This window comes from Calypte anna, chromosome 11 (genome assembly GCF_003957555.1).
Source record: "Calypte anna isolate BGI_N300 chromosome 11, bCalAnn1_v1.p, whole genome shotgun sequence".
Taxonomy (NCBI): domain Eukaryota; kingdom Metazoa; phylum Chordata; class Aves; order Apodiformes; family Trochilidae; genus Calypte; species Calypte anna.
This window is the reverse complement of record NC_044257.1, coordinates 17,471,260-17,496,678: the sequence shown is the minus strand read 5'-3', so window position 1 is coordinate 17,496,678 and position 25,419 is coordinate 17,471,260. Positions and strand designations below refer to the sequence as shown.

Below are 25,419 nucleotides of genomic sequence, written 5' to 3'. Positions count from 1 at the left end.
TGTTCTTTAACATCTTTTTCTTTCTCCCATTTTCTCCACCCCCCCTTTATTTTCTCTATCTTTCTCTGTACATCGTCTCCTGCCCTTTTTTTTCCCCCTCACTTTCTCCTTCCCCTCCCTTTCTCCCCCCTCCAGGGTCCATTTCTCTGCTCTATTCCCCATTTTACCTATTTTCAAGATCTGGGAGGCCATTCCTCTTTTACCAAACACGACCCCATCCAGGGGCTCCGTCCAGGCCCTGCCTCTTAAACCTCTTCCCAAATGGCGCCCTATTCCTTGATGTGGCCAGGAGGCGATTTTCACAATCGGAATTTGCTTTAATTACAAACCAGTTTAACCTTAATCGACAGATGCCCCCCACCTCCCCATCCCCAACCCCTCCCCATCAACTCCAGGGCTCTGCGGGGGTTTTCGATGCGGTTTTAAGGGCGTCAGCAACCGCGCCCCGACGGGCATCACCGAACCCCACGCGTAGGGGGGGGAGACACGACACCACGAGGGACCCACCTCGTGAAGGGGAGTTCTTGAAGCTTTGGTGAGGAGTTGGAATTCCGATCCGTTTCCAAAGGAGAAACGACGGATACTGGAAGGAAAATTATATGGTGCCACCCAGCCCTGGGCGCATCATTCCCTGCAGGTAGTCAGCAAAACAAATAAAACAAATAAAATAAAAATCCCAGGTATTTGCTCTCAGCATTTTGGGGACCAGGCGGAGTTCCCCATCACCGATTTTAAGGCTGTGAGGTGGAATAGGATTTTGTGTTATTTTAAAGAAGTGGGATAAGTTAAGGCAAACGAAAGGCGCGGGGCTGACTTGGCTGGAGCCTTTTTATCTTTTCAGGGCGAGTCTGTGACAAAAACGGGAGAAACGAATACAATTTCGTGGGTTTGTTATTGAAATCTTTAAAAGGATTTCTGCATCACCTTTTTTTTTTTTCATATTTTCTTCCCTTTTCCACACACCGAATCCATCCCCCCCAACAAACCCTTCAGATGCGCAGTGGGGAAGGTGGATAGTGCACGTTTCCCAGTTATCGCCTGATTTTCACCAAAAAAGGAAAAAAAAGCAACTGCTTTGCTACAGAAATTGGTTAATTTCGGGGCATATTAACCAGAGCTGAGGGAAATCTTGCCACCTTGCCTCGGGCATTTTAAATATCCACTGGAGCATCTTTCCCGGGGATTGCCAACGAGCACCTTGTTCCCTGCAGAATATTTTTAAAGCCCTCGCCCTCCAAGAAATCGTTTTATAATATTTATCTAGGGGCCGGTGGTGCCAAGGGCATCGTTTTACAACGCTCTCCTTCTGTTTTTCTAAAGAGGTGGGAATGACGATTAACCATTTTGGTGTTTTTAACTGTCTGAGCTGGAAACTGCGAAGTAAATGGGGTCCCGAGTCTTCAGTACCCAGTAGTGTGGCTCCAGCGCCCACAGTAGCTGCCGGGTTCATAGAATCATAGAATCATAGAATATAGATCATTCATAGAATTAGCCGGGTTGGAAGGGACCTCAGAGATCATCTAGTCCAACCCTTGACCCACCGGAGCAGTTGCATCGATTAAGCGAGACTTCATTAAATAAGAATTCACTTATTAAAGAAATACACCTATAATAATAACGAGAGAAAATAGCTTTTGTCGGGAGAGCTTCCAAGGAAGACGCTCTCCAAGTCTCTGCAAGGAGAAGAAGGGAATTTCGGTTGTTCACAGCGGGGATTTTTCACGTTGTTTGTGACCATGAGTCTCGAAACTCTCCTTTTGTATTGGAGAAAGGAGGGGAGCGGGTTTTAGATACGAGATTTGTTTGTAGAAATAAGGTTAAAGACTAGAGGTTGCCCTGGGACACAGGCGGTGACTGAGGAAGGGGACAGAGGGGCAGAGCTTTACCTGGGGGCTGCAGGGCCACCCTCTCCTTGAAAGCAAAGGTCCCTGAGAAACTGCCCACGGGTGGAGTATTTTTTCCCCTCCAAAGGGATGCTCCAGGGTTTCCCTCCAGCAAAAAAAACGCTTTTGTAAACGGGGAGAACCCAAACAGTCCCTTGGGATCTCTGTAGTAGAGACCAGAGTCACAAGCTCTCCCCCCACCCCAGGACCCCCATTTTTTTTTCCCTGTTAGGATACCTGCGGAGGTCGGTACCTCCCGGCAAGCCGCTGTCAGGGCCCCAGGAAAGGTACCAAGCTCTCCCGGGAGGTGTCCTGTCCCTAGCATCCTCCCTCGGCAGAGCCGCTGTTCTTGCCGCAACCCCATCCCCACGGGCGACCACCGAGTCCTGAGTGAGTGGCTCTGCCGCCGCATCCCTCTTCCCCCGGCTCTGCAGGGTGGAACAAGGCAGAAGGTGGTCGGGTGCTTGGAAAACATATGCTAGGGACCCGGGGGACACTTTTCCCTGGGTGTTAGCACCTCTTTCTTCCCCCGGAAGCCGGGTGATGCATCCTGCCTCGGTGGGGCCTGGGGACCATCACAAAGTCCTTGCTCCCTCCCAAGAGCACCACCGCGGGACCCGCCAAGCACCGGGGGACCTGAGCACTGGTGGTGGATTCTGTAACGAGATGTCCCCTAGACACACCTTGTGCAGCCACAAGGGAGGCCCGAATCCTCCCCAATGTCGACGGGGCTTTTATTTTTCCGCTGTTTCTGTGTTTAACTTGCAAGGGCGAAGCCGCCAGCTCGGTTGTACTTTCAGCCCGAACAATATCCCTTCCCCGTGTATTTTTTAGCAGGCCGTTGCAAGAAATAATAACCTCTTTCCTTTCGTGATTCGGGCTGGTTCCGTTTTTAACTTCTCTCAACCTCGCACGTGCAGGACGGGATTTTGTGTGACAGCCCGAAACGGGGGACCGGTGACCCCCAGCTTCCCCCTCCCTAAAAATGCACCCCGTTCTGCTTTTCACCGACACACGGGGCGATCTCGACAGGTTTTGGGGTTCAAAAGTGGGAAGAAAACAACGAAAAAGTGCAATAAAGCTGGGAAAAATAAGACTGAACCCGGGGAAACCCCTCGGCCTCCCCATTTTTTGGAAGGGGGCACTCCACTGGCCCGGATCGGCTTCTTCCAGGCTTCTCGCTCCGGGAGATGTCGGGAGGTGATTCCAGATCTCCCAAAGATTCGTGGAATTAAAATGTTTCTCAGGCACCGCCGTCCCTATTTACGTCCAGCCCGTGACCAATTTGGGTTCTGGAAAAGCTGGAAACGGCTCCCCATTTTCCTCTGGCCAAAAAAAAAAAAAAAAAAGCTGGGAGAGGTGGGGGGGCAACCATTCCCGGCGGGAGTCCTGTTTAGTTTGAGGGCATGCCTTAGAGGACCACCCCAAGGAGAAAACTTGTCCGAGAGGTAGAGGTGGCTCAGCAATGCCAGCCTGGATTTATATATGGATTTACACCTGGATTTACACTTTTGGCCGCCTTAAGGGCAAAGATGTTGCCGGAGCATCACCCGCCGGGTCCCGGCTCTGCTCTTGCTCAGCCTCTCTGGTTGTCTCGGTACCCAGTCCTCGGGGCTGAATCTCAGCCAGATAATAAGCATCCCCCCCGTAATGTATCCTAGCTATCCTCCCTCCTCAGGATGTGAATCCCCGGAGATATTTTGAAGATCTCGGTGGGAAGCGCTTGTGTCTAATGGTAGCGCTCGGTGCTTATTATCGCTGGAACAGATTCGTATCGCAGGGACTGGTCCTGCCAGAAACCTCCTTAAAAAATCCTGCGCTGAAGAAGGCTGTAAATTCCTCTTGCTGCAATATTTCATCGGAAGGACGTCATGGAAAATGTGTGTGTGTGGTGTGGGACCTTGTGAAGGGTAGGGGGGGAAGAGGGGAGAAAAGGAAGACCAAAGCAGGGGGGAAAGTGTAAGGTTTTCTTCTTTTTTTTTCTTTTCTCTTTCTTTCTTTCTTTCTTTTTTTTTTTTTTTTTTTTTTTTTTCCCCTTTCTGATCAAAGCCTGAACTTCTCACGGGGGCTGACAGCCAACCCGGCACTTCCCCGGAGCCGCCTCAGGTTCTCCAGTGGTTCTGATTTCGCACCCGCTCCCATTTCCAATTGTTTTGCGTGTGTGTTGTTGTCTATTTGGGATTTTTTTTTAATTGTTTGTTTGATTGTTTTTTTGTTGTTGTTTTTCTTTCCCCAATCTCCTCCAGGTCTCTCTCTGTTCCCGGGATTTGCACTCAGAGACCTGCAGCCGATTCGAGGGACCGGTACAGACTCTAGATACCACGAGAAGGAGCCACTCACACGCGTGGGGCATCCGCAAATATGTTTGAGGGGTGCGTGTGCCCCCCCATATGCCACCTCTTCCTCGGCCTGTTCAGTCCCCGCTCAAGGGACCTTCTCCTTCCTAGCCCTGAGAGTCCTTCGCTCAAACGCGTCCCCTCGGCTTTAAATAAACATTTAGGGATCAATTTGGGGCGGATTCGGGGCCAGCGGCCACGGGGATGGCAGCGAGTTTAATAATAATAATAATAATAATAATAATAATATAATAATAATATTAAAAACAAACAAAACCAGCCACCCATTCAAAAGAAAAAAAACACCAAACCAACCAAAAAACAGCCGAGGGAAAAAGGCTGGTGCTGGGGAACTAAAAAAAAAAGGGGGAGGATAAGGGGGTCCTGCGGGTGGTGTTAATGCAAAGCAGGGGCAGTGGGAAGGGGGAGATGAGGCGGTCACTCCCCTCGCCCTGGGTGGTCCGGGCTCGCAGGAACCCTCTCCGAGCAGCACCCAGCCCGCCTATAACAATACCACCTATATACATTTCCATACTCGGATTACAGCCCGGCCTGCTTGCAGAGTTGACTTCACTTAAGCAATTAGCTAGTAAAAATACCTTCGGAGCAGGAAAAGGAAGAAAGCTTGGATTTGTCTATTTTTACACAAAACACGGCCGAGTTTCGGAGAGGGAAGGGGGTGAAATAGGTTCGGGAAGGAGCCGGTAGCGGGGCCGGTGCTGAGCGAGGGGAATATGAAGGATCGGGCCGGCAAAATGGGCTCCAAACGGTGCTGGGATTAGCGGGAATAATTGCTTTTAGATTATCTTTTATTTATTTACGTTTGCTTCTTCTGTTCTCCCCTTCCCTGAATTTCTGCCCAGCCAGGAGCTGGGAGGGAACCTGATTAAAACTACCAGCAAAAAAAGAACAGCACAAGCGAATCCCATCCATCCTCTGGGACCAACCCTCAGCTTCATCCCAGAAACTTTCCCCTTCTCTCCCCTCCAAAAACAAAAATCCAAACAAAACATAGCAGGCCCATTTAAAACCTAAAAGTGCTTCTAGGGCCTGGGCTGAGCGTTTACAAAAAATAAAGTGTTTCCACCAACCCCTCTCCCCGCGTGTTTTTCACCCCTTATTCCCTCCAGGACCAGCGCGGCCCTTCCAGTCCCTCATCCTTCTACTACATCAAACACAGCCCAGCCCGGTTTTTCCCTCCCCAAAACCTCTTCTTTTTCAATTCAGGGATTCTATTTAAACAATCTAACGTCTCTGCTATTCTCGATAAAACCTGATCTGCTATATTTAAATTTTTAACCTATGCTGGCTTTAATAAATACATCGGAACCCGAATCATCACACTCCAAAAAGATGCTGCGAGGGAGGGAAATGGCACTCGTGCAGCGTCTGATATCCTTCTAAAGGGAAAGGCTTGAGTTTTGGAGAGGTTTTGGGTTGTATTTTTTTTTTTTTTCTGCGAGATGTTTTATTTCTTAGCTGCTGCTGGCGATGGTTTTGAACGTGGGTTTAAGACCAGCTCTTTGTGTTCTGTTTCGAGCTCCCTCCCTGCGTGTTCTGGGGGACAGATCGGGGAGATTCAATCGCAGAACGATGTCCAACAAAGTAAAACAAAAATCCCAAAACAACTTAAACCTTTTCTCGGCCTCTTTCTTCTTTCCCCCCTCCTCCTCCTTGAGCAGCCGCTGGGCTCCGCACCCGGCGGCCCCGGACAGGAGGAAGCAGCGGCCACCGCCTTCCCGGGCAGCCTGTGCTCCTTTTCAAGGGAAAAACTCCAGAAACAACCGTGTCTCCCCACTTTATACCCTCCATAGATATCCAGCCTCAGCCTGGGGTTTGCCCAGGGCTCTCCTCTCCTGCTCTCGTCCCTAAAATTTCTTCCTTGCCCCGGGAACGGGAGGGCTGATGCCTTCTGCGAAAGGAATTATTTTACAGAGAAGGAGCAGACTAGGGAAAGAGGAAGAAGAGAGGGGAAAAAAGAGCAAAAAGAAAAAAGACAAGCCTCTGATGTGAAATCCCACTTGGTTGTGTCACAGATGTGACAGGCGCCCCGGAGGCTGCTCGCAACTGCTCGCGAATAACGCGGAGAGAGTTTGGGAACCCGATTGGTATCTTTCTCTCTCCCCACACACACACTTTTTTTCCAAGGTATTAAATTATCATTAAAAAACTTTAAAAGCAACCCTAGGAGACGGTGAGGGTAGGGGTTGGTGTCCCTCTCTCAGCCAGACGGACCCCCGTCACTGCGGCCTGCAAGAAGGGGAGGGGAGGGGAAGGGGGAGATTTTTCTTTTTTTTTTTTTCCCCCTTCCTTTCTTCCTTTCTCCAATCTTGAAAGCGAGCAGGCTGCAGCAGCTAGAACATCTGCTCTGCTCCCAGCCAGCAGCCCTGAAATCCCAGGCTCCTACAACCCACCCTCCCACCCCTCCCACCCACCGGGAGCGCAGGTTTCCACGCGCGATCCACAAGAAGGTGACAAAGATTTCAAGCAACTTACCCTGATGAGTGAGTGACAGGTCTCTTGATGGGGCGATGCTCAAAAAGGGGTGGTTTTTTGGGGCGGGAGGGGAGGAGGGTTAAGCGGGAGAGAAAAGGGGGTCTTTGCTCCCCTGCCTTCTTATTCTCCTTCCCTCCCACCCCTCGCGTGTGCCTGTGGCATCCGCCGGAGCTGAGCATCAAGCTCCTGGCATCCAACCGTCAGCACAGATTTATATACACCCCCCCCCAGTCAAAACCAAAACAACTCATTCTCATCCCTAAAGCAGCCCCGGAGCAGGCGAAGGGGCCGAAGCTTCTTCCCATTCCCGGCCCGGCGACGGAGGCAAAAAAAAAAGGGGGCATTTCGAGAGGCAGCAGGAGTTTTTCGCCGATTTCTTTTTATTAAAGCACCCCCGAGCCCGTGTTTACATTGCTCAGTATAAACATCCTGCCCGGGCCCGCCGAGCTTAAAAGAGCGCAACTTAGAGGGGGTTTAAAGTGGGTGAAGCTCCGCGCTGCGCGGAGGCCGCGGTCGGGCAGAGCCTGCGCTTCCTCCCTTCGCGCTGCCCGCAGCTACTGCTCCCCGGCTCGCGTGGGGAGTTTTCCACCCTTCCCCGTGATTTTCAGCTAACTGTGGGTAGGGGGGGGAAAGCAGGACAACCCCACCCCCCTCCTAGACACGCAGCGTCGCGGTCACGCGTGTCACACCCCCTCCCCCCCCAAATACATGCACTCCCCCACCACGTCGGCCAGGGATGCGTGGCGCAGCCCCCGTGTCGCGCAGGGCGGCGTGGAAAGGGCTCTTTAAAAACTGCCCAGCAGCTGGGAGCGGGGAGCGGAGGGGGGCCGGGACAGGACGGCGGAGGGGGCCGCCCGGGAGGGCGTGGGGGAACGGGTCGGGGCGGGGATCTCCTTCTCGGCTCTTACGTCTGTCAAGGAGCGGCAGACGCGGCTGCAAGAGATAAAGTACAAGGCGAGCGGCGGGGCCGGGGCCAGACTCGACAGCCACCGCCATGGGAAGCAGCTCCCAGCAGAACCAGCCCAGCTAAAGCCGGCGGCTCGGAAAGGGGAGGGGGGACACGGACGGCGGCAGCGGCCCCGGGAGCCCCGGCCCTCTGAGGGGCAACGGGACAGGCAGAGGCGGCAGCCGCCGGCTTCTTTTCGCAGAAGCAGCGGAGCTCAGATCGCTTTCCCCCCCATCCCGCCTTCCTGCAGCCCCCCCTCTCTTTTCTGCCTTCTACAGCCGGGCTCGGATTTAGGGATAAAGTGGGAGGAGGAGAGAAAAGGGGGGCGGGGGGGAGGGGGGGAGCGTGGGGGTGTTGTCGCTTCCATTTGTTTATCCAAGGAGGGGTGAAGTCTCTCGGTGGAAAGAAACCCCTCCGGGAGGCCGGGAGGAGGTTGGGTGTGTGTGTGTGTGTGTGGTGTGTGTGGGGGGGAAGGTGGGGGTGTGAGTGGCGGCGAGCCCCCAGCAGCGTGGCCTTTTGGGGGGGCGCGTAGGGGAGGGTGGCGGAGGAGGGCCGGGGCTGGCTGCCGCGGACCTGGCCGTAGATGACTGCAGAAGCGCAGCAGGCTCTGTCCTCTCAGCCCCCTCCTCCTCCGGTGCAGAGCAGCTACGGCCCCATGTCCTCCGTGGCCGAGAAGCAGCCGCAGAACTCGGCCATGGACGCCTCCTCCTCCTCGGCCGCCCCCGGCGGGACGAGCGGCAGCGCTGCGGCCAGCGGGGGGGGGTCCGGGCAACGGAGGTCCCAAAACGAAGAAAACCAACGCAGGGATCCGGCGGCCGGAGAAACCGCCTTATTCCTACATCGCCCTCATCGTCATGGCCATCCAGAGCTCGCCTTCCAAACGTCTGACCCTCAGCGAGATCTACCAATTCTTGCAAAGCCGTTTCCCTTTTTTCCGAGGTTCCTACCAGGGCTGGAAAAACTCGGTGCGCCACAATCTCTCCCTCAACGAATGTTTTATCAAGCTGCCCAAAGGATTGGGACGCCCAGGCAAAGGTCACTACTGGACCATCGACCCAGCCAGCGAGTTCATGTTCGAGGAGGGCTCGTTTCGCCGCCGCCCCCGAGGGTTCAGGAGGAAATGCCAAGCCCTGAAGCCCATGTACAGCATGATGAACGGGCTCAGCTTCAACCACCTCCCCGAGAGCTACGGCTTCCAGGGCTCGGCCGGTGGGCTCTCCTGCCCCCCCAACAGCCTCTCCCTCGAAGGGGGCTTGGGGATGATGAACGGGCATTTATCCAGCAACGTGGAGGGGATGGGCCTGGCCGGACACTCCGTGCCCCACCTGCCCGCTAATGGGGGGCACTCCTACATGGGCAGCTGTACCGGCTCCTCGGCGGGGGATTACCCGCACCACGAAAGCTCCGTGCCCGCCTCCCCGCTGCTCGCCGGCGGCGGGGTGATGGAGCCCCACTCGGTTTATTCCAGCTCGGCCTCGGCTTGGGCTCCCTCGGCTTCGGCAGCCTTAAATACCGGAGCATCCTACATCAAACAGCAGCCCCTCTCGCCCTGCAACCCCACCGCCAACCCGCTCTCTTCCAGCCTTTCCACGCATTCCCTCGACCAGTCCTACCTACACCAGAACAGCCACAACACCGCCGAGCTGCAAGGTAAGAGGCGTGACACGCGTGAGAAACACCCGAGACCACCGCCGAAGGGCTGGGGGGCCCGGGGGGGCTGTCCCTGGGGTGGATGCTCCTCTCAGTATCTCCCTGCTTTGTGGAGAAATTTAACGCATCTCCCACAGCCCAGGGAGAGATTTGTAGTGGGTGCGTGTCCCCTGCTCCTCACCTCCCTTTCCAGGGACAAGCTGTCGGGACGAACCCTGAGGGGGGGACACCCTGACCACCCCTGCGGGGCTGGGAACCACAGGGCCAAAGTTCTGCTCCCCCGGGAGGCTCCTTTAGCGGGCCTGGAACCGGTGAGCTCAACCGGGAAGGCGAAATCGCGGGTGGGCCCGAGGGGCCCTTCCACTTCCATCGACACCCGGAGGTGTCTCCAGGGGGGGAAAAAGATAAAATTAAAAAAAGAAAAAAAAAAAAAAAAAAAAAAAAGAAAAAAGGAGAAAGGTTTCCCCACCGTCCCCCGCCACCAGCTCATCTCAGGGTTGTGTTTTTTCCAGGCCCATCGCCTCCCTCCACTCTCCGCCCATGCGGAAGTCGATGGCCCGAAACCCCCGCAGCCCCCCAGCCCCGGCCCGGCCTCGCCCCCGGCCCCGGGATGGAGCTGCCGGGGGTGGGTTTGTCCCAGCTCCTGGGATGGGGAGGAGGAAAAGGGGAAGATGGTGTTTTAGGAGGCCTCGAGAGGGATGAGGCCGGCGCTGGGCTTCGTCCTGCGGCCCAAATTCACCTCGAGGGGATGGGGAGGGACTGTCGGGGAAGCGAGGAGACCTTTGGGGCGTTGACCGAGGGAAGGGGAAGGTTCTGGGGGGCTCTCAACATCATTCCAGGGATTCGGGGGCGCGGGAAGTGCCTGGGAGAAAGGGGTGTGAAATGAAGCGTCAGGGGGTGAAAAACACGAAGCGAGACGGGGTAAAAAAAATCCCCAACAAAACAAAATCAAAACCCCCAAAATATGAGTCAGGCTGATAAGGAGCGGCCGAACCGGGGACAAAGCACCGAAATGGACCGAGTTCGGTCCTTCTAACTGCTCCCGGTTCTGTCCCAGCTCCGGTTGTGGGAGCAAACGGAAAACGGAGCAAAAATCCGCCCCGAGGAGCCACCCGCGGCCTTAACCGAAATGCTCCGGATTTACACCCAAATGAAGGGCTCCGGAGCGGCGGGGAGCGCGGTCCCTGGCTGGGCGCTCCTCCCCAGGGTACCCCAAAATTTTGAGGCTTTTTTCTGTCCCGAAGTGGCGGCAGAAACGGCAAGAACAGCTCCGCTTCGCCGGCCTTTCGCCCTCGGCCTCCCTGCCCGCTGTCTGCCGCCGGCCTCATTGGACGAATGTTTTTTTTCCTCCTCTCCGCACCCCGCGAATGTTCCGCGGAGGCGATGGGAAAAGCAGCTGGCACCTTCATGAGGGACAAAATGGGGTAAAAACTAAAAACCAAAGCCAATCCCGTCTCCTCGAAGCCTCCTTGGGCCGCGCTGTCCCGCTGCGGCGGGAGTTTTCCCTACCGCACCTGTCCGCACCCGCGGAGCCCAGTGTATTTGTGTCTGTACAAAAATACACTCAATTTCACGCCGAGACCCTTGGGTTTGGGGGTTGATTTGGTTTGGTTTTACCCTAGACAGCGCTTTTCCCCTCTTCTCCTCCTCCCCTGAGCTCAACCTCCTCTCCTAAATATAATTCCGAGGGCTGACGATTTTTCCCTCTCTCCCCACGTCCCGCAGGCATCCCGCGGTATCACTCCCAGTCTCCGAGCATGTGCGACAGAAAGGAATTCGTCTTCTCTTTCAACGCCATGGCCTCTTCCTCCATGCATTCAGCGGGCAGCGGCTCCTATTACCACCAACAAGTGACATACCAGGACATCAAACCGTGCGTGATGTGATACGGGGCGGAAAAAACACCTCCTGGGGACGACAAGGCCTGACCCGACCACCCCCCCCTCCTCCAGGACCCTTTCTGTGGAAAAGAAGGGGGGGAGGATGTCTTTATTCAGGAGGTATAACCAGGAGCCCCCGAGGAGCGAGAGGGGACCCCAGGAGCGCGGTCCCTGGGGATGAGCCCACTCCGCAGCTGAGCATCGGCTGGACCCGACCGCCACCATGGGTCCTTCATCACCCACGGTCTCTGCCTTCTTCTGCTTCTTCTAGAGGGGTTGGGTTGAGAAGAAAAGCAGCGCCCTAACCTCCCCTCCAGCCCCCCAACCCCTCGGAAAAAAAAACAAAAAACAAAACCTCGACTGCGAGGCTGGGCTAAGAGTTAAAAAAAAAAACCGAAAAAAAAAAAAGAGGTTTGATGATGCTTTAAGAACAAACCAAAAATTACTATTTCAGTTTTATAATTGGCTTTGAGAGATGCTTCCAGCGCGGTTAGGAGGCGTAGATATGCAGCAGGTTGTGGAGGGGGCTGGGGAGGACCCCGACCCCAAAGCTGATGCAGCCCTCAGCCCCTCCGCGCTGCACCGTAGGGATGAGCGGGGACACCGCGGGGATCCCCCAACCCTCTCTATCCCGTCTCACTTCGAGGCCCTTCTTCTGACATTTTAATTTTTTTTTCCAGTGGGCAAAAAATTGGGGATTTTTTTTTTTTTTTTAAGCCATTAACTATTGCGGTTTTGGTTTTTTGGGGTTTTTTTTTGCCTGCGTAAAGACCGCAGGATCAGACCCTATGCAGAGAGAAAAAGGCACTTTGAAAAGAGACAGCCATGCTCATTCTGTTATTTATTCTACTTTCTTCTTGTTGTTGTTGCTAATAATGGAGACACGAGCAGTCTCAGTTGATCAGTATTAAATCGGTGAATCTCTGTTGGCAATATTTGCCATATAGATTTTTTTTTTTTTTTTTTAGTTAACCTTTGTAAATTTTAAACCGATCTTGGCCTCTCTGTAAAGACAATCCTCCATATGTTTTTATAGAAATCTATATATAATGAAGGATTATTCCCCTCCCCTCTCTATTTTTTTTTCCCCCCTGACTTTGTACAGTTCGGTGACACCTATTTTAATTCTTTCTGCACTGTATAAAATTGTAATTATGTGGGGTGGGGTTTTGTTTTTTTTTTTTTTCGTCCTGACCTTTTTGTGTACGTTTTGTCCCTAAAAAAAAAAAAAGGCAAAAGAAATCGAACTGAAATAAAACATGTATGTTATTTGTACATGGGCTTCACGATTGTATGAGCAGCAAATAAACGAGCATGCGGTGTAACACGCGTAAAATTATATCTGAGGAGTCCGTGGCTCCGCGGAGCGCTCCGCAGTGCGCGGAGGAGCCGCGGAACTCCCTGCCGGGCCGCTGCAAAGCTCCCTGCGCTTGTTGCAATGATTCCTCATTTTGGTGCAGACTAGAAAGGGATTTTTGGGCTTTTTCTGCGGCTCCCGAGGGGTCCTGTGGCCCGGCTCCCCTTGGGCGGAAAAATTAAAAATGAGGATAATGAAAGGAGGAGAAAAGGAGGCGATTTACATTTTTATCTTTTAATTATCATTATTATTTCAATTTTTCCCCCCTCAAGGCGAAAGCGAAAGGCGGTATTTGATAGCTCCTCTTGCGGATGAGATGTTCGGCTGTAGGGATGCGCCTGCTGCTCCTTTTCCCTCCCTCCTTCTCCTCCTCTTCCTCGGGACACGAACATTTTTCATCGCATCCCCGCGGATCATTCGCCGGGTTGCGCGGAACCACCGCTGGTTGGAGCCGCGCAGATGAACGCACTAAATCTTGCCACTTTTTTTTTTTTTTTTTTTTTTTAATTATTTTTATTTTATCCCCGCCTGAAAATAGAATAAAATAGTAAAAACCAAACAGATCCTGCACCATCACCTCCTTGTGCTGTAAATCCGCAGCAAGGAGACACCAGGACAAGAGCCCCAAACCCGGCTCTGCTGCAAAATAGGCCTTTTCCTGGCTCAGTCTGGGTTTATTTGGTCTAATTAAGGATACTCCCGTATCCAGGAAATTTTCCTTTAATCCGTGGGCCAATATGTCTGTCTCAACACTCCTCCTCTGAATATACATAAAAATAGATGCGCCCGAAATAATCGGATTATTAGCTGGATATTTCGGTCTTTACCTCGGGAAGTTGGGTTGCTGCACGCTGATTCTCCCAGCTGTGTGTAATCAGCTTGATTAAAAGCAAAGTTAGCTGGTAAAAAAGCAAAAAAAAAAAAAAAAAAAAAGCCCAACTTTCTAATTAACCTTTTAATTGAAGCAGGTGTAAAAGGCTTTATCTGGTGGAAGCCTTTTTGAGGGAGTGGGGTTTGTGCTCTTGGTTAGGTTTTGTTGTTTGGGTGGGGTTTGGGGGTTTTATTTGTGTTTTTAAAAATATTATTTTGAGTCTAGGTTTCTTAAAGGTAGTGGTAATCGACCTGCAGTGTTTTCTGGGGGGTTTCCCTGCTTTTATGCCTTTCTGGATGGATCCTTCCCTCCATCATCCACCCCACTGCCTGCCTCTGGTGGAGGGACCCGCTGTGTTCCCATCACCTGCAAGCTGAGGATGGAAGTTCTGCTCCTACAGCACATATCTGCTCTAGGTGTGGCCGAGATAAAAGTCCAGGGTAAGGAGTTCAGCCTCTGCCGAGTGTTTTTTCTTTCCTTAAAACCTCGCTGTCACTCCTAAGGCTCATTTGCAGCTTCATTTTGGGTTCACTCTTTGCCTGTGGTACCAATGCCTCCACCAAGGCACCTTGCAAGCTTCGGGTCTGGATTGAAGGAAGGGCAGGGTCGATATCTGGTCCTCAACAAAAGTTGTCTTGGTTAATTTTATTTTTTTTTTTTCCCTCCCGTTGGTTTCCAAACCTGGAAAAACAGAACCACCACATACCGTGGAGGCCACGTATTCCTCAAGCCAGTGAGCACAGTCTAAACAGACAGCTCTCCATCTCAGACACCTCCATCAGGGAGGAGAGGATGAAACCCCACCAAGCTCCTGCCCCTAGCCCTGCTTCTGAACAAGGCAAACTTGGGGTTTTTTTTCCCTGCACAGTTTGTCCCAAGGGATGGTGAACAAGCTGCTATCACAAGCAGCCCCTTTGTACGAGCTCCTCTCAGATGTTTGGGGGGATCAGTCGGACGCTGGTAGGAGGAGAGGAGAAATAACCTTGCTCAGAAATGCTGGTGTAAGAGGAGATGAGCCATGGGCTTGCTCAGAAATGTGGTATTTGCTCACGGAAGAGCCCCTAGCTGGGGGGCAGCTCCTGTTGCTCAGTTCAGCGTCAGGGATCAGCTCCCCACTCCTCATCACCCCCATCCCCAGCTGGAGGTGACACACCACCACGCTTTTCTTTGGTTTTTCTTTTTTTTTTAGTTGATGTTTCTGCTCCAGAACAGAGTTTCTCATTGCAGACACTCTGTGCCAACCCATGAGTTTTCTCCCAGGATGAAATTCTGGAGCATGATGAGAGAAGAAAAAGGGTTTTGGGGGCATCCAGCTGGGTTGGATGCCTACCCCTGGTTCTGGGGACATGGGTGCTGCACCCAGGGCTATAGGAATGGTTTGGGTGATGAGATGCTCCTCCCTGGGGGCTTCCTGCCACCCTTCCAGGCCCACCACTCAACTGGAGCTCCTCCTGTCACCTGCCTGTGTCCCCAAGGGTGCTGATGGGGTAAGGGGCACAGAGTCCCATATGGAAGGGTGGGGAAAGGGACACAGTTTGAGCGAGCACGAGATTTTGGAAGGGGTGAGAAAAGGAGGTGCTGGGATCCCGGGGAGGGGACACTGGGGAGGACACACACATGGAGGGGGGGACGATGGGAGGAGCCCGGTGCTGCTGGAGGAGGGCAGCAATGCTGTCGAAGGGCTTCTTGGGGAAGGAAGGGGGGGATTTGGAGGCATCCTTGGATTAGAGAGGGGGAATAGGGGTGGGGAGCCCCGGGATGGGGGTGGTCGGGGAGGGGTGGGGGGTGACGCCGTTCCCTTGGCGACGGCGCCCTCTGCTGCCATCGGACCGGTACGACCGCCCGGTCCCCAAAACTGACCTCAAACCCAAGGAGGTTCTGGAGATTTTTGCCCTTTTCTCCAAGGTTTTGGTGTTAAGGGTTCGGGTTTTAAATTAAAAAAAAATAAATAAAAATTCTTTAAGTTCTTTTCTTTTTCTCCTCTGATATCCTGAGCTCCTGAGGGGAGTTTTCCTTGGTTGCATCTTCAGATTCCGTAGGGTGATATTGGGTGATGGAACGTGCTGAGATGTGTGCAGCAGATATTCCCCACTCTTTTATGGGATGTTTCTGGATCAGGCCTGCTCCACACTCAGGTGGGACAGATGGGAATGCCAGCCATGGGGTAGCATAAAGCAGCCCATGAATACAGACACAGCCTGGGATGCTCTCAGATGGGGTTGGGTACCCAGGCTGGTAGAAAAGTGGGTACCCTGGGCACCTAACTGGTAGGAAGTGACACCTTGAATCTTAAACAGGTGTTTGGAAGGCCTGGTTGTGAGTTTGGTACCAATTTATTAGCAGGTAAAGGCTCAAATCCATCAGAATACTTGTGTGCCTGCTTTCTCCCTCAAAACCAAGAAGCTTGGGATCTGTGTACCCCGAGGGATTAGAGACACAGTTCTGGTCACTTTAGAAAAGGGGATTTTGATTGCTAAGTGCTTTATGATGACCACACCTGACCATTTGTTCCCTTTCCATGCATATTTAGAAGCCTCAAACTCTGCAGGAAAATCAGTGCTGGGATTCCCCATGGGCTTCACATTTGCACATCCCTCCCAAGGGAATCTTTGCTGCCAGGAGCCATCCTCAGGGACAAAATCCCTGGCACAGGTGAGCATGTGCCTGGCTAAAGGAGACTCCCTGATGAGGAGAAGGTGCTGGAAGCAGCTCTGCAATGGGAAGCTGGTGTTATCCATAGAAACAATTACCAGATTGGCTCAAAAAGTGAGGAAAAGCATGCAGCTCAGTTGGGTTTTTAAGGAGCTTTCATTGACAGTGTTCATCTTGCCCAGTAAGCAGCTAAAATCAGAATAGAATGAAGGAAAAACAATAGGAGGAATAAACCTGATTGCTACTGAGCTTGTGTTGAGGAACTGTCTATCTGCACAGGCTTATAAAAAGCTCCTTGAGAGGAATTCCCATCGTCACAGGCTGCTCTGATCCATAAAACTGCTGCTGGATGTTTAAAAACCCAGCCTTTAAATGAGCTAAACATTTGCAAATCCTTGAGGAAAAAAAATCACTGAGGTGGCTTGCTGTGTAGTAAGTGCAAATCTCCTCGGATAATTCTTCCAGGTCCTCAGAGATCCCAAGGAGCCTTCAGACCACTGGTACAGGCATCAGAGAGCAAATGCCAGCCCTAGAGATCAAACCATCTCTGCTAAATACTGGGAAGAGATGCAGGGACAGATGGCAGTGCCACTTCAGTAGTTCTTAAGCAGTGTAAACCCATGAGTTTGAGCACAGACACTTCTTTATTTAAAGCAGTGGGAGTTGAAAGACCCAGAATGGTACAAAAAATGCACTTCTGTGGCTCAGCTCAGCTTCAGGCTAATTGCTGAAAAAATAAGCAAACACACCTGGGAAAGCAAGGTGACAGGGCCTGGAAAGTTTTGCAGGGACTTAAGAGTATGAAGAGTTTACTTGGAGCAGAACTTGCTCCAGCAATTGTGTTCCTCTGTGGGGGTAAAGAAAAGCTGCAGCTCCCCCAGCACTCACCTCCTTCAGAGGGATGGAAACATCAGGCTGCAGAGGCTGAGCAGTGCAGGTGCCTGGAAACACTCTGAGAACATGATATCCCTCTGGAAAAATGTAAGTATTACTCTTGTCCAAGCAATTATTCACTCAAAAATACCAAGGAGTGGCAGCAATGGATACAGTAATGTAGTACAGTACAGTAGAGGGGTTTGCAGCATGTCATCAATGTTTCCCTTCTTTCCCTGCCCCACTTTTGTTTTTTTTTCTCCCCTCCTGTTTGCCTTATTCCTTGAAGAAAGCAAAATGACCCTGGTTTAGCTTCATGTGTTGCTGCATGGGATGGGTGGATCACAACACAGACGTGACCTGCTGGACCTCCTGTGTCTCTGGAGGAGACACATTTTGGGAAAAGGATCTCAGTTTCTATCTTGCCTCTCAGGTGTGCAAAAACTGGAATTTGTCCCTGGACTGGAGAGAGGTGGTGGTGGGGGGGTGCTGGGTCTGGAAGGTCTCAGGAGGACCCACGAGATGGAACATGGAAGCAGAGTGACTGTGATGCTGTTGGGAAGCAACAAAGATGCCTGTTTGGGATAACAGGTAGAAAAATCCAAAGGTTTCCAAGTTATGGGGTTTGCTTTGTTGTTTTTGTATTTTTTGAGGTTTTTTTTTTTTTTCTGAGAGCTTTTGATGAGTTTCTAGTCTGTTCTCTCCAGTTATTTTCCAAAGTGGTGGCAACAAGCAGTTGCATCTCGTCTATCAGGAGCCATCTCTGCCTTTCTCATTTTCCCATCTGTAAAAATGTGGATGTTCCTGGGGCCACAGTAAAGATTGACTAGATAGGTCCATATCCTGAACTCATTTCTCCCAGTGACTTCAGTGGGATGCCCAGCCCAAAACAATGGCAGGATACAGGACCCTAAACATTTCTGCAGTCCTTTGAAAGATGAAAAGCAGTGACTTTTCTACCTATGTCAGTGGAGGGGCAGGGTAACGTTTCATGATGTTTATAGCAGACATCAGGGACATTACACATGAAAACATGGGAAATGGGGCATTTTTCTTGTAGGGAGATAATCTTTAATAGATGGCAATGAGGAAATAAAAGCATTTGTACACAACAACCTGCCTCACGGAGGGCTGTGTTTGCCAGAGTAACATGGCCACAATCACAGATGTTTCCTCCAGAGCCAGAACTGCTGCATGGGGCTGTTCCTTCTGAGGAACCAGAATGAGAGAAACCCCAGCACATGTTTTTCCTCCCTCTCCTCACCCCTTGCTGGAGTTGTGGAGAGAGAGAGAAAAAAAAAACATGTTCCCAGTACAAGATTTTTCAATGGAAACATTGCCCTAAACCCCATTTGTTTCTTGCTTTGGAGCAGTAGAAGATGATGAAATAATAATAATAATAATTTTTAAAAATGACACGACTCAAAGACAGTATTTAACCATTCCTTTTCTGAGATGTTTTATGGGTCTCTAAACACAATGGGCTAAAACCTCTGTCCTTAAACAGTGTTGTCTGGGAGGGGATCATGGGGACCTGGCTGTGGGACCCAGGACAGGGCTTTACTCTCTTCCTACCCTGATGGTGAGCTATTTTTAATTTTTTTTTTTCCTTTTTCTCCCTGTGGAAACAAACCATCCCTTGACTCTTGTCACTCGGGGTGCTGGGGAGGCTTCTCTGACTTGTTTACTTGCAGTTGTCTTTGGTGGATTGAAGCTGTGTGGCCTTGTCCCCGTTCCAGGGAAGGCATGGACATGGCTGTCTGAAGGAAAACCCTAACGATTGTATAGTTTTGGGTGCTGAGTGGCACTTAGCCACCTCACTTTTATTGTTTGCAGATCCCACTCTTGCCTCACTGCTCTCTGCCACACACCACGCTCTGACCAATATTCAACAAAAGAAAAATCCCTTCCTCAGCAACCATATTCTCCAGACTCGTGGATCTGGTAAAGGCTCCATTCACCCAAGACTTTCTCTCCACGTTTCTCCCACAAGTGAGGAAAGGAAGAAGAGCAGAAGCACTTTGGGATGTTCACATCCATGATGTAACACCTAGGGTGGTCGCTGCTGGATCCCAAACCCTCCCAGCTGCCCGGAGCTTGGAGCTGGGTTTGCTCATCCTGACCAGCCTCTGGGTTTGTTGTTCAGCATCTTTCCCCACTGAACCCTCAAAAAAACCAAAAAAAAAAAAGGGAGACGTGCAGTACCAACATCCCAACTTGTTTGTGCCATGAAAAGAGCTGGAAAGAATGAGCTGAACCACATGACAAGCGAGGACATCGGGCTGTGCAGAGAATAGAAAGACCTCATTTTTAATTAGCTCTGAACAAAGTTGGCTCAGTAAAGTATTTCCCATTGTACTGCTGAACTTTTCTTCTCATCACACAGCAGCCCAACGCAGGCTCCTCTGCTGCTGCAAGTGAACTGAAGTCAAGCCTGTCTTAGGGATCACTTCATTCCCTATTAAAAGCAGACAACCCATCTATCACCAGCGTTTCAGGCTTTTCTGCAGCACTTCTTTGTCACTGGAGATGATTTCATCATGAGAGTCTTAACAAGATATCCCCTCATCCCAACAGACTTGAGGTTAAGTGCTTCAAGATACCTTCTCCCCATTGCTCCAGGCATGGGTGGCCATGGCAATGCCACCAGAGACCTGGGCTGAGGCACAGAAGACCCCAAGTGGTGCTTCAGTCAGAGATGGGATCCACCTGAGGTGGGGCACAAACTACATCTACAGAGATGTTTGCAAGGCCACAACTAAACCAGGTATAAAATGAAGAATTATTACCTGAGCAAAGGTTCTCATCTTTAAAGCCTTTGAATTCAGGCTGTAAATTCTTCAGGGTCTAGACTTTGTGAAGGGTCTTGCATAGCCTTGGTCTGGGCCAAAGTAAAACATAAGCCAGGCTTCAGTTCCTCGAGTTTCATTATAAGATGGGAGGCTCAGGGTTCACTAAAATGTATTTATTGCACTTCAGAATTTTGTGTATTTAGACAAAAGTCAGAAGTGACTCATGTATAACTGATGTCTTCCTGAGCATGCAGAGAGCCTGAAACAATAGATCTAAGAGATGCCGAGTGCCCCATTCACTTTTTCTTCAGAATCTGTTGTTTTCTCAAGTAAGAACTTCACAAGCCCAGAAGAAAAAAAATCCACATCATACAGCTAGAGACACCAGAAGGCCATGTAGGCATGTGCCCTGGGCACTCTTGCACTGCTTAATTAAATAGCAATTTAGCATCTTGCATTGAAGTGTCTTTTAGCTGTAGAGCAATTTCCCAAGGAGCAGCAAGGGTCCTGTCCTTGTCACTTATTCCCTTGCTGTCCAGGATGGAAATGGCACTGACTTGGGAGTCCTGTTGGTACACAACGTGTTACAAACAGCATGAGTTGTACCCTGCTCCTCACAGGTAACTTTCTGCAACAGCTTTGCTCTAAGTCATGCTGGGTTGTTTTTTTCAGCATACAAACACTTGAGTTCTTGTTTTCCCTGTGGGTATCCTACAGCAACCCCGAGGTGATTTCTGAGGACTCCAGTTCTATAGGATCACAGGATGGTTTGGAAAAGACCTTTAAGATCAAGTCCAACCATTTTGTTTTCATGTCATCCCTTAAGCACTGAACTTATGCAGAGTTTCTGAACCCTGGGCAGCCCTCTCTAGCTGTCTGCTCTAATTTTCTTGTTGCTCTTCAAGCAGAGATGACAGAAATTAATTTATAGCTGCACTTCAGTTGCTACTGATTCATTTGAGTTTGAAACAGGTTGCCAACCTCTGGAGCAGCTGCTACTATGCATTAGAAACATTCTTTAATGACCTTAAGATGAGAAAACCTGGATGAAAAATTATTATGTAATAAATGGCAAAGTTTTTTGAGCTTAGCTGTAAAACAGAGAATCAACAGCATTATTCCAGCACATTGAAAATGGAACCTAAGCACCTAAGGAATGGTGCACAAGCTAAAGTTTATAGTAATTATTTTTCTTTGAGCTTAATTAGAGTTACATACTTCTGTCTAGGTAGTATCTTCTCTGTCTAAGTAGTATCTTCTCTGTCTAAGTAGTATCTTCTCTAAGTAGTATCTTCTCTGTCTAGGTAATATCTTCTCTGTCTAGGTAATATCTTCTCCGTAGTGCAGTTTGGGTGATGAATTGCCTGTTGGGAAGGTAACAAGGTATTAGGGTGAAATGTGGCCTGACAACACGATAGAAAAAAGTGACAGGCTGGGAGAGAAGTGCTGAGATCTGCCCGGGTGCACACGGAGCCAGCACAGCTCACCCTGGGGGTGAAACACAGAATCGCAACTAAAAAGAAAACTCACCCAGGGATCTGGTTCCAAACCGAAGGGGCCACGGGCTGCTCGCAGTGCTGAAAGCAAAGCAAATGGAACAGATTTCTGTAGCACTTAGCACGTAAAAGGTGTCTGCACTCAAACTGCAGGTGTTAAGAAATGAAAGAAGGTAGAGGAGGAAATTCTCATGAATTTTGCCAAAAAAGGGCTGGTTCAATCTGAAATGTAACATGCTTTTACTAGCAGAATAACTGCTAAGGTCACCTGGGTATCTTTACCAAGGCCAGCAGTACTGCAGGAGTCAGAAAGGACATCAGATGATCATGTTACTTAATTTGCCATCATTTGGAAGGGGAGGCACTGATGTATAATAACTTTTTTTTTTTTTTTTTTTTGCTTTTTGCTTTTCTTTCCTTTGCTTTCTAAGCTTATGGTGTAACAAGTATGTTTAACCAGGAACATAACCCCTGACTCTTCCCCTTGAAGTGCACAACCACTGAAACAAGATGCAGAGGACTCTGCAGTGCTGATGTTTTAATTCAGGCTAAGTGATCCTGAAAATCATTTTGAGGTAGAGAAAAAGAGAGCATTTTAGAGCACAGCACTTTTATTTTTATTTTTTTTTTTCAGAAACCCTTTTTTGACCTTACAAGAGGTTGTAGCAATGCTTTCCTTGAGTCCCTGTACAGAGTACATCATAACGATGAGAACTTTTTATTTAATTCTGGATGAAATGTCTGACCCTTGAGGCATAATAACCTACTTAAAATATACTTAACAGTATCCTCTGGCTAAAAAAAGTTTCCAACTCCTACTTAAAAAAATATCCATTTCTATGCTTACTTTGACTATGTGCCCAGCATCGATGGCAAAAGTGCTTCTGTTTAGAAAGGATGGTTCAGCCAAAATTCAACTTGTTTTTCAGGAATAGGAAACCAAAGGGAAAAAAAAAAACAACACAAACCCACTAATAAAAGCCATACCAGCTACATCATCATTCTTCACCCTGTAAGTGAATGCTCACATGTGAACAAATCTGACTGTTCAAGCTAGTTCTTGATAGCCCTTTCACAAGGAAAAGCTGTCAGTGCTGCTGCCTAACTCTCAGCACTGCATGATGCTGTGGGTGCAGGAAGAGCACACTGGTGGTGACAAAGGCACAGCAGGAACAGGCTTTGCTCCCATCCCCAGTAACTTTCCAGACATCATCATCCCAGACTAAATCACCCACAAGTTTTGACTGTTCTGCTACAATGATTGATATTTGTCATTTCAGGGAGGTGAGGGAATCACACCAAATTCTAAGAAGAGACAAGAAAATCAGGAAGAGCTTCTATTTCATAATTATTTGTACCTGTGAAAAAGGCAGCTGAAAGGTTTTGGGGAAAGGCAGAGGTGAAAACTTGTCTTTGCTTTTCTCTTCCAGACTGAAATAAGAAATAGGTTTCCAAAAGACTGGATGAACAAAAAAGCTGAAAAAGGGGCTATCATCTCTTTCACCTGAAAATAATAGTTATTAGTAGAACTTGCTGCCTGAGAAAGTGTTTCCAAAGGGAAATCTCTCCTCCTGACCATTCTTATGAAAAACATGCTGAAAACTCCAAACAGGCATTTGGAGTAAACACTTTTTAGTAAACAGAATTGTAACCCTTAAAAGAGATTTTTTTTTCTGCAGCTGGCTTTTAAACTCCCAAGTAAAAATCTGAAGGTCCAACCTTGAGATTAGAGCCCATAACCACCTCACTCCATGTGGCTGCACACAGCTACCAAGAGGCAGGTTTTTGATCCAGGCCTACCAAATGTACACACACAAGAGCAAATCAACCCCCGGGCAAAGAAAAACAAACAGCCAGAGTGTGAGGACTCTGAGGATACTCATCCAGAGAAATGGCCCCTCTGGCTTGACAAATACACGTTGGGTATCCAACAATGAGGCAGGCAGGTCAGCTGGGAGATGTATGCCTCGTTTGTTTGAAAAGTTGGCTTTGCACTTTGTTGTGTAGCCTGCAGAAATCAGAGGATACACTAATATCCTTGAAAATTTAGGTTGGCTCCTTGGGAAACAATGAAAACATGCCTATTACCCGACTCCCCTTCTCCCTCCCCCTCCTCTATTCATATTCATTTCTGACTATTGATTTCCACTTGCCCTTTGTTTCTCTGATTCTTGGCCAGCTCAACTTGCAAAGTATTACCCCCGAGGCTCAAGCCTTTCAAAGAGGATACAGCACTCTCTGCGGTTGCTTTATCCTTGTAATCGAGAAAAGCCCTGTGCTGTGCTCCTTGCCAATTCACTCGTAAAGGAGTTGCATGGAATTCCCTTAAAGCACATTTCAGCTCCCTCACTCTTAGGCTGGGAGGTATGTTCCCCACATACACAGTAGTAATCATGCCAGATCCCTCTAATCTGGGGCTTAAAGAATCACTTTCAACACCACGTTGTCCTCTTTGAGCTGAGTTCCTTGCAGCCTCTGGTCTTGTCTTTTCAGCCATCATCTTCTCAGTTAATGCTGCTGATGTGTTGGCATTCACCAGCTCTGAGTGTTCATTTTGGAGGGTAACATCCTTGCCTGTCTGCTGGTCTCTGGATCGAAGATTCTTCAGGATGGGGATTTTTTTCAGCATCTCAGAGCTGACCTAAAAAAGAAGGAAGATGGATGAAATGAGGTTTCTCTCCTTACAGTAAAAGGTGATGACTGTCAAGAGCCATTTGTGCCATAAAATGAGAATCATAGAATCATAGAATGGGCTGGGTTGGAAGGGACCTCAGAGCTCATCAAGTCCAACCCTTGATCCACTCCCCCCGTGGTTCCCAGCCCATGGCACTCAGTGCCACATCCAGGCTCTTTGGAAAGATCTCCAGACACGGAGAATCCACTACTTCCCTGGGCAGCCCATTCCAATGTCTGATCACCCTCTCCAGAAAGAAATTCTTTCTCATCTCCAACCTAAACCTCCCCTGGCACAACTTGAGACCCTGCCCTCTTGTCTTGCTGAGAGTTGCCTGGGAAAAGAGACCAACCCCCCCCCCAGCTCCAACCTCCTTTCAGGGAGTTGCAGAGAGTGATGAGGTCTCCCCTGAGCCTCCTCTTCTCCAGCCTCAACACCCCCAGCTCCCTCAGCCTCTCCTCATAGGGTCTGTGCTCAAGTCCCTTCACCAGCCCAGTTGCCTCCTTTGGACCTGCTCCAGCACCTCAATCTCCTTCCTGAGCTGAGGGGCCCAGAACTGGACACAGGACTCAAGGTGTGGCCTCACCAGGGCTGAGCACAGGGGCAGAATCCCTTCCCTGGACCTGCTGGCCACACTGTGTCTGAGCCAGCCCAGGATGCCATTGGCCTTCTTGGCCACCTGGGCACACTTCTGGCTCATGCTCAGCTTCCTGGCAATCCAGACTCCCAGGTCCCTTTCTGTGTGGCTGCTCTCCAGCCACTCTGTCCCCAGCCTGTAGCGCTGCATGGAGTTGTTGTGGCCAAAGTGCAGGACCTGGCACTTGGCCGTGTTGAACCTCAAACCTTACTGTATCACTACCATTCAGAGCATCAAATTGCTGGCCTGGTTCTGAAATCACTCCCTAAATACACAGCACAGGACAAAAGTAAGCATTACTCACTCTTTAAGCAAGCAGCCCAATGTAGATCCAGCAGGAAAATCAAAACCAAAGTGAGAACTATTCCATTTTGACATTTATTTATCAGACTGTTTTCAGATTGGTATTCTCATTGTTATTCCTTAATATTTGCTTTGACTGAGGGCCTGTGCTCCTGCTCTGGCAGCATCTTACATGCCTACAATTCATCAGACCATCAGGCACTTTCATTCTGCAGCCCTCTTTGTGCTCTTTCCCCTCCAAACAGGATATCCTGTGGGCTGGGTCACACAATGAATGGGGAGGGATGCTGGTTTGAAGTTTGCAGCTGGGGAGCAGTGCCTTGGAGCAGGGCTCCCATGAGTGTGGGCCCAGCCTGAGGCACATTCTCTGGTTGTGGGACATCACCACAGCCTCCCTCTTGTCATCTGACCTCACCCAGCACCCCCTAGCTCCTCATCAGATCCTCTATCACTCTGCTGGGTTGGACAGCACAACAGAAGAGAGCCTGGATACTGCTTCAGAACTCTGGATCCTCTTGTCCCTCCCATCCATCCTCAGCTTTTCTGGAAGAGCTCTTCCTCTCAGCAGCTGAA

General features: G+C 50.0%; 2 protein-coding genes across 2 annotated transcripts in view; one reads left to right on the top strand and one right to left on the bottom strand.

Moving 5' to 3' along the window:
- Nucleotides 1-8,244: 8,244 nt before the first annotated feature.
- FOXF1 (forkhead box F1) lies at nt 8,245-11,501 on the top strand. The gene is given in 3 exon segments (XM_008501354.2): nt 8,245-8,415; nt 8,417-9,311; nt 11,037-11,501. Coding segments are annotated over 3 exon segments (1,227 nt in total). The 3' UTR covers nt 11,198-11,501.
- Nucleotides 11,502-23,357: 11,856 nt separating this feature from the next.
- MTHFSD (methenyltetrahydrofolate synthetase domain containing) overlaps nt 23,358-25,419 on the bottom strand; it is a 3,751-nt gene continuing 1,689 nt past the window's right edge. Inside the window, exon 3 of the mRNA XM_030458015.1 lies at nt 23,358-23,873. Coding sequence (XP_030313875.1) covers nt 23,358-23,873 — 516 coding nt within the window. The remainder of the gene's footprint in view (nt 23,874-25,419) is intronic.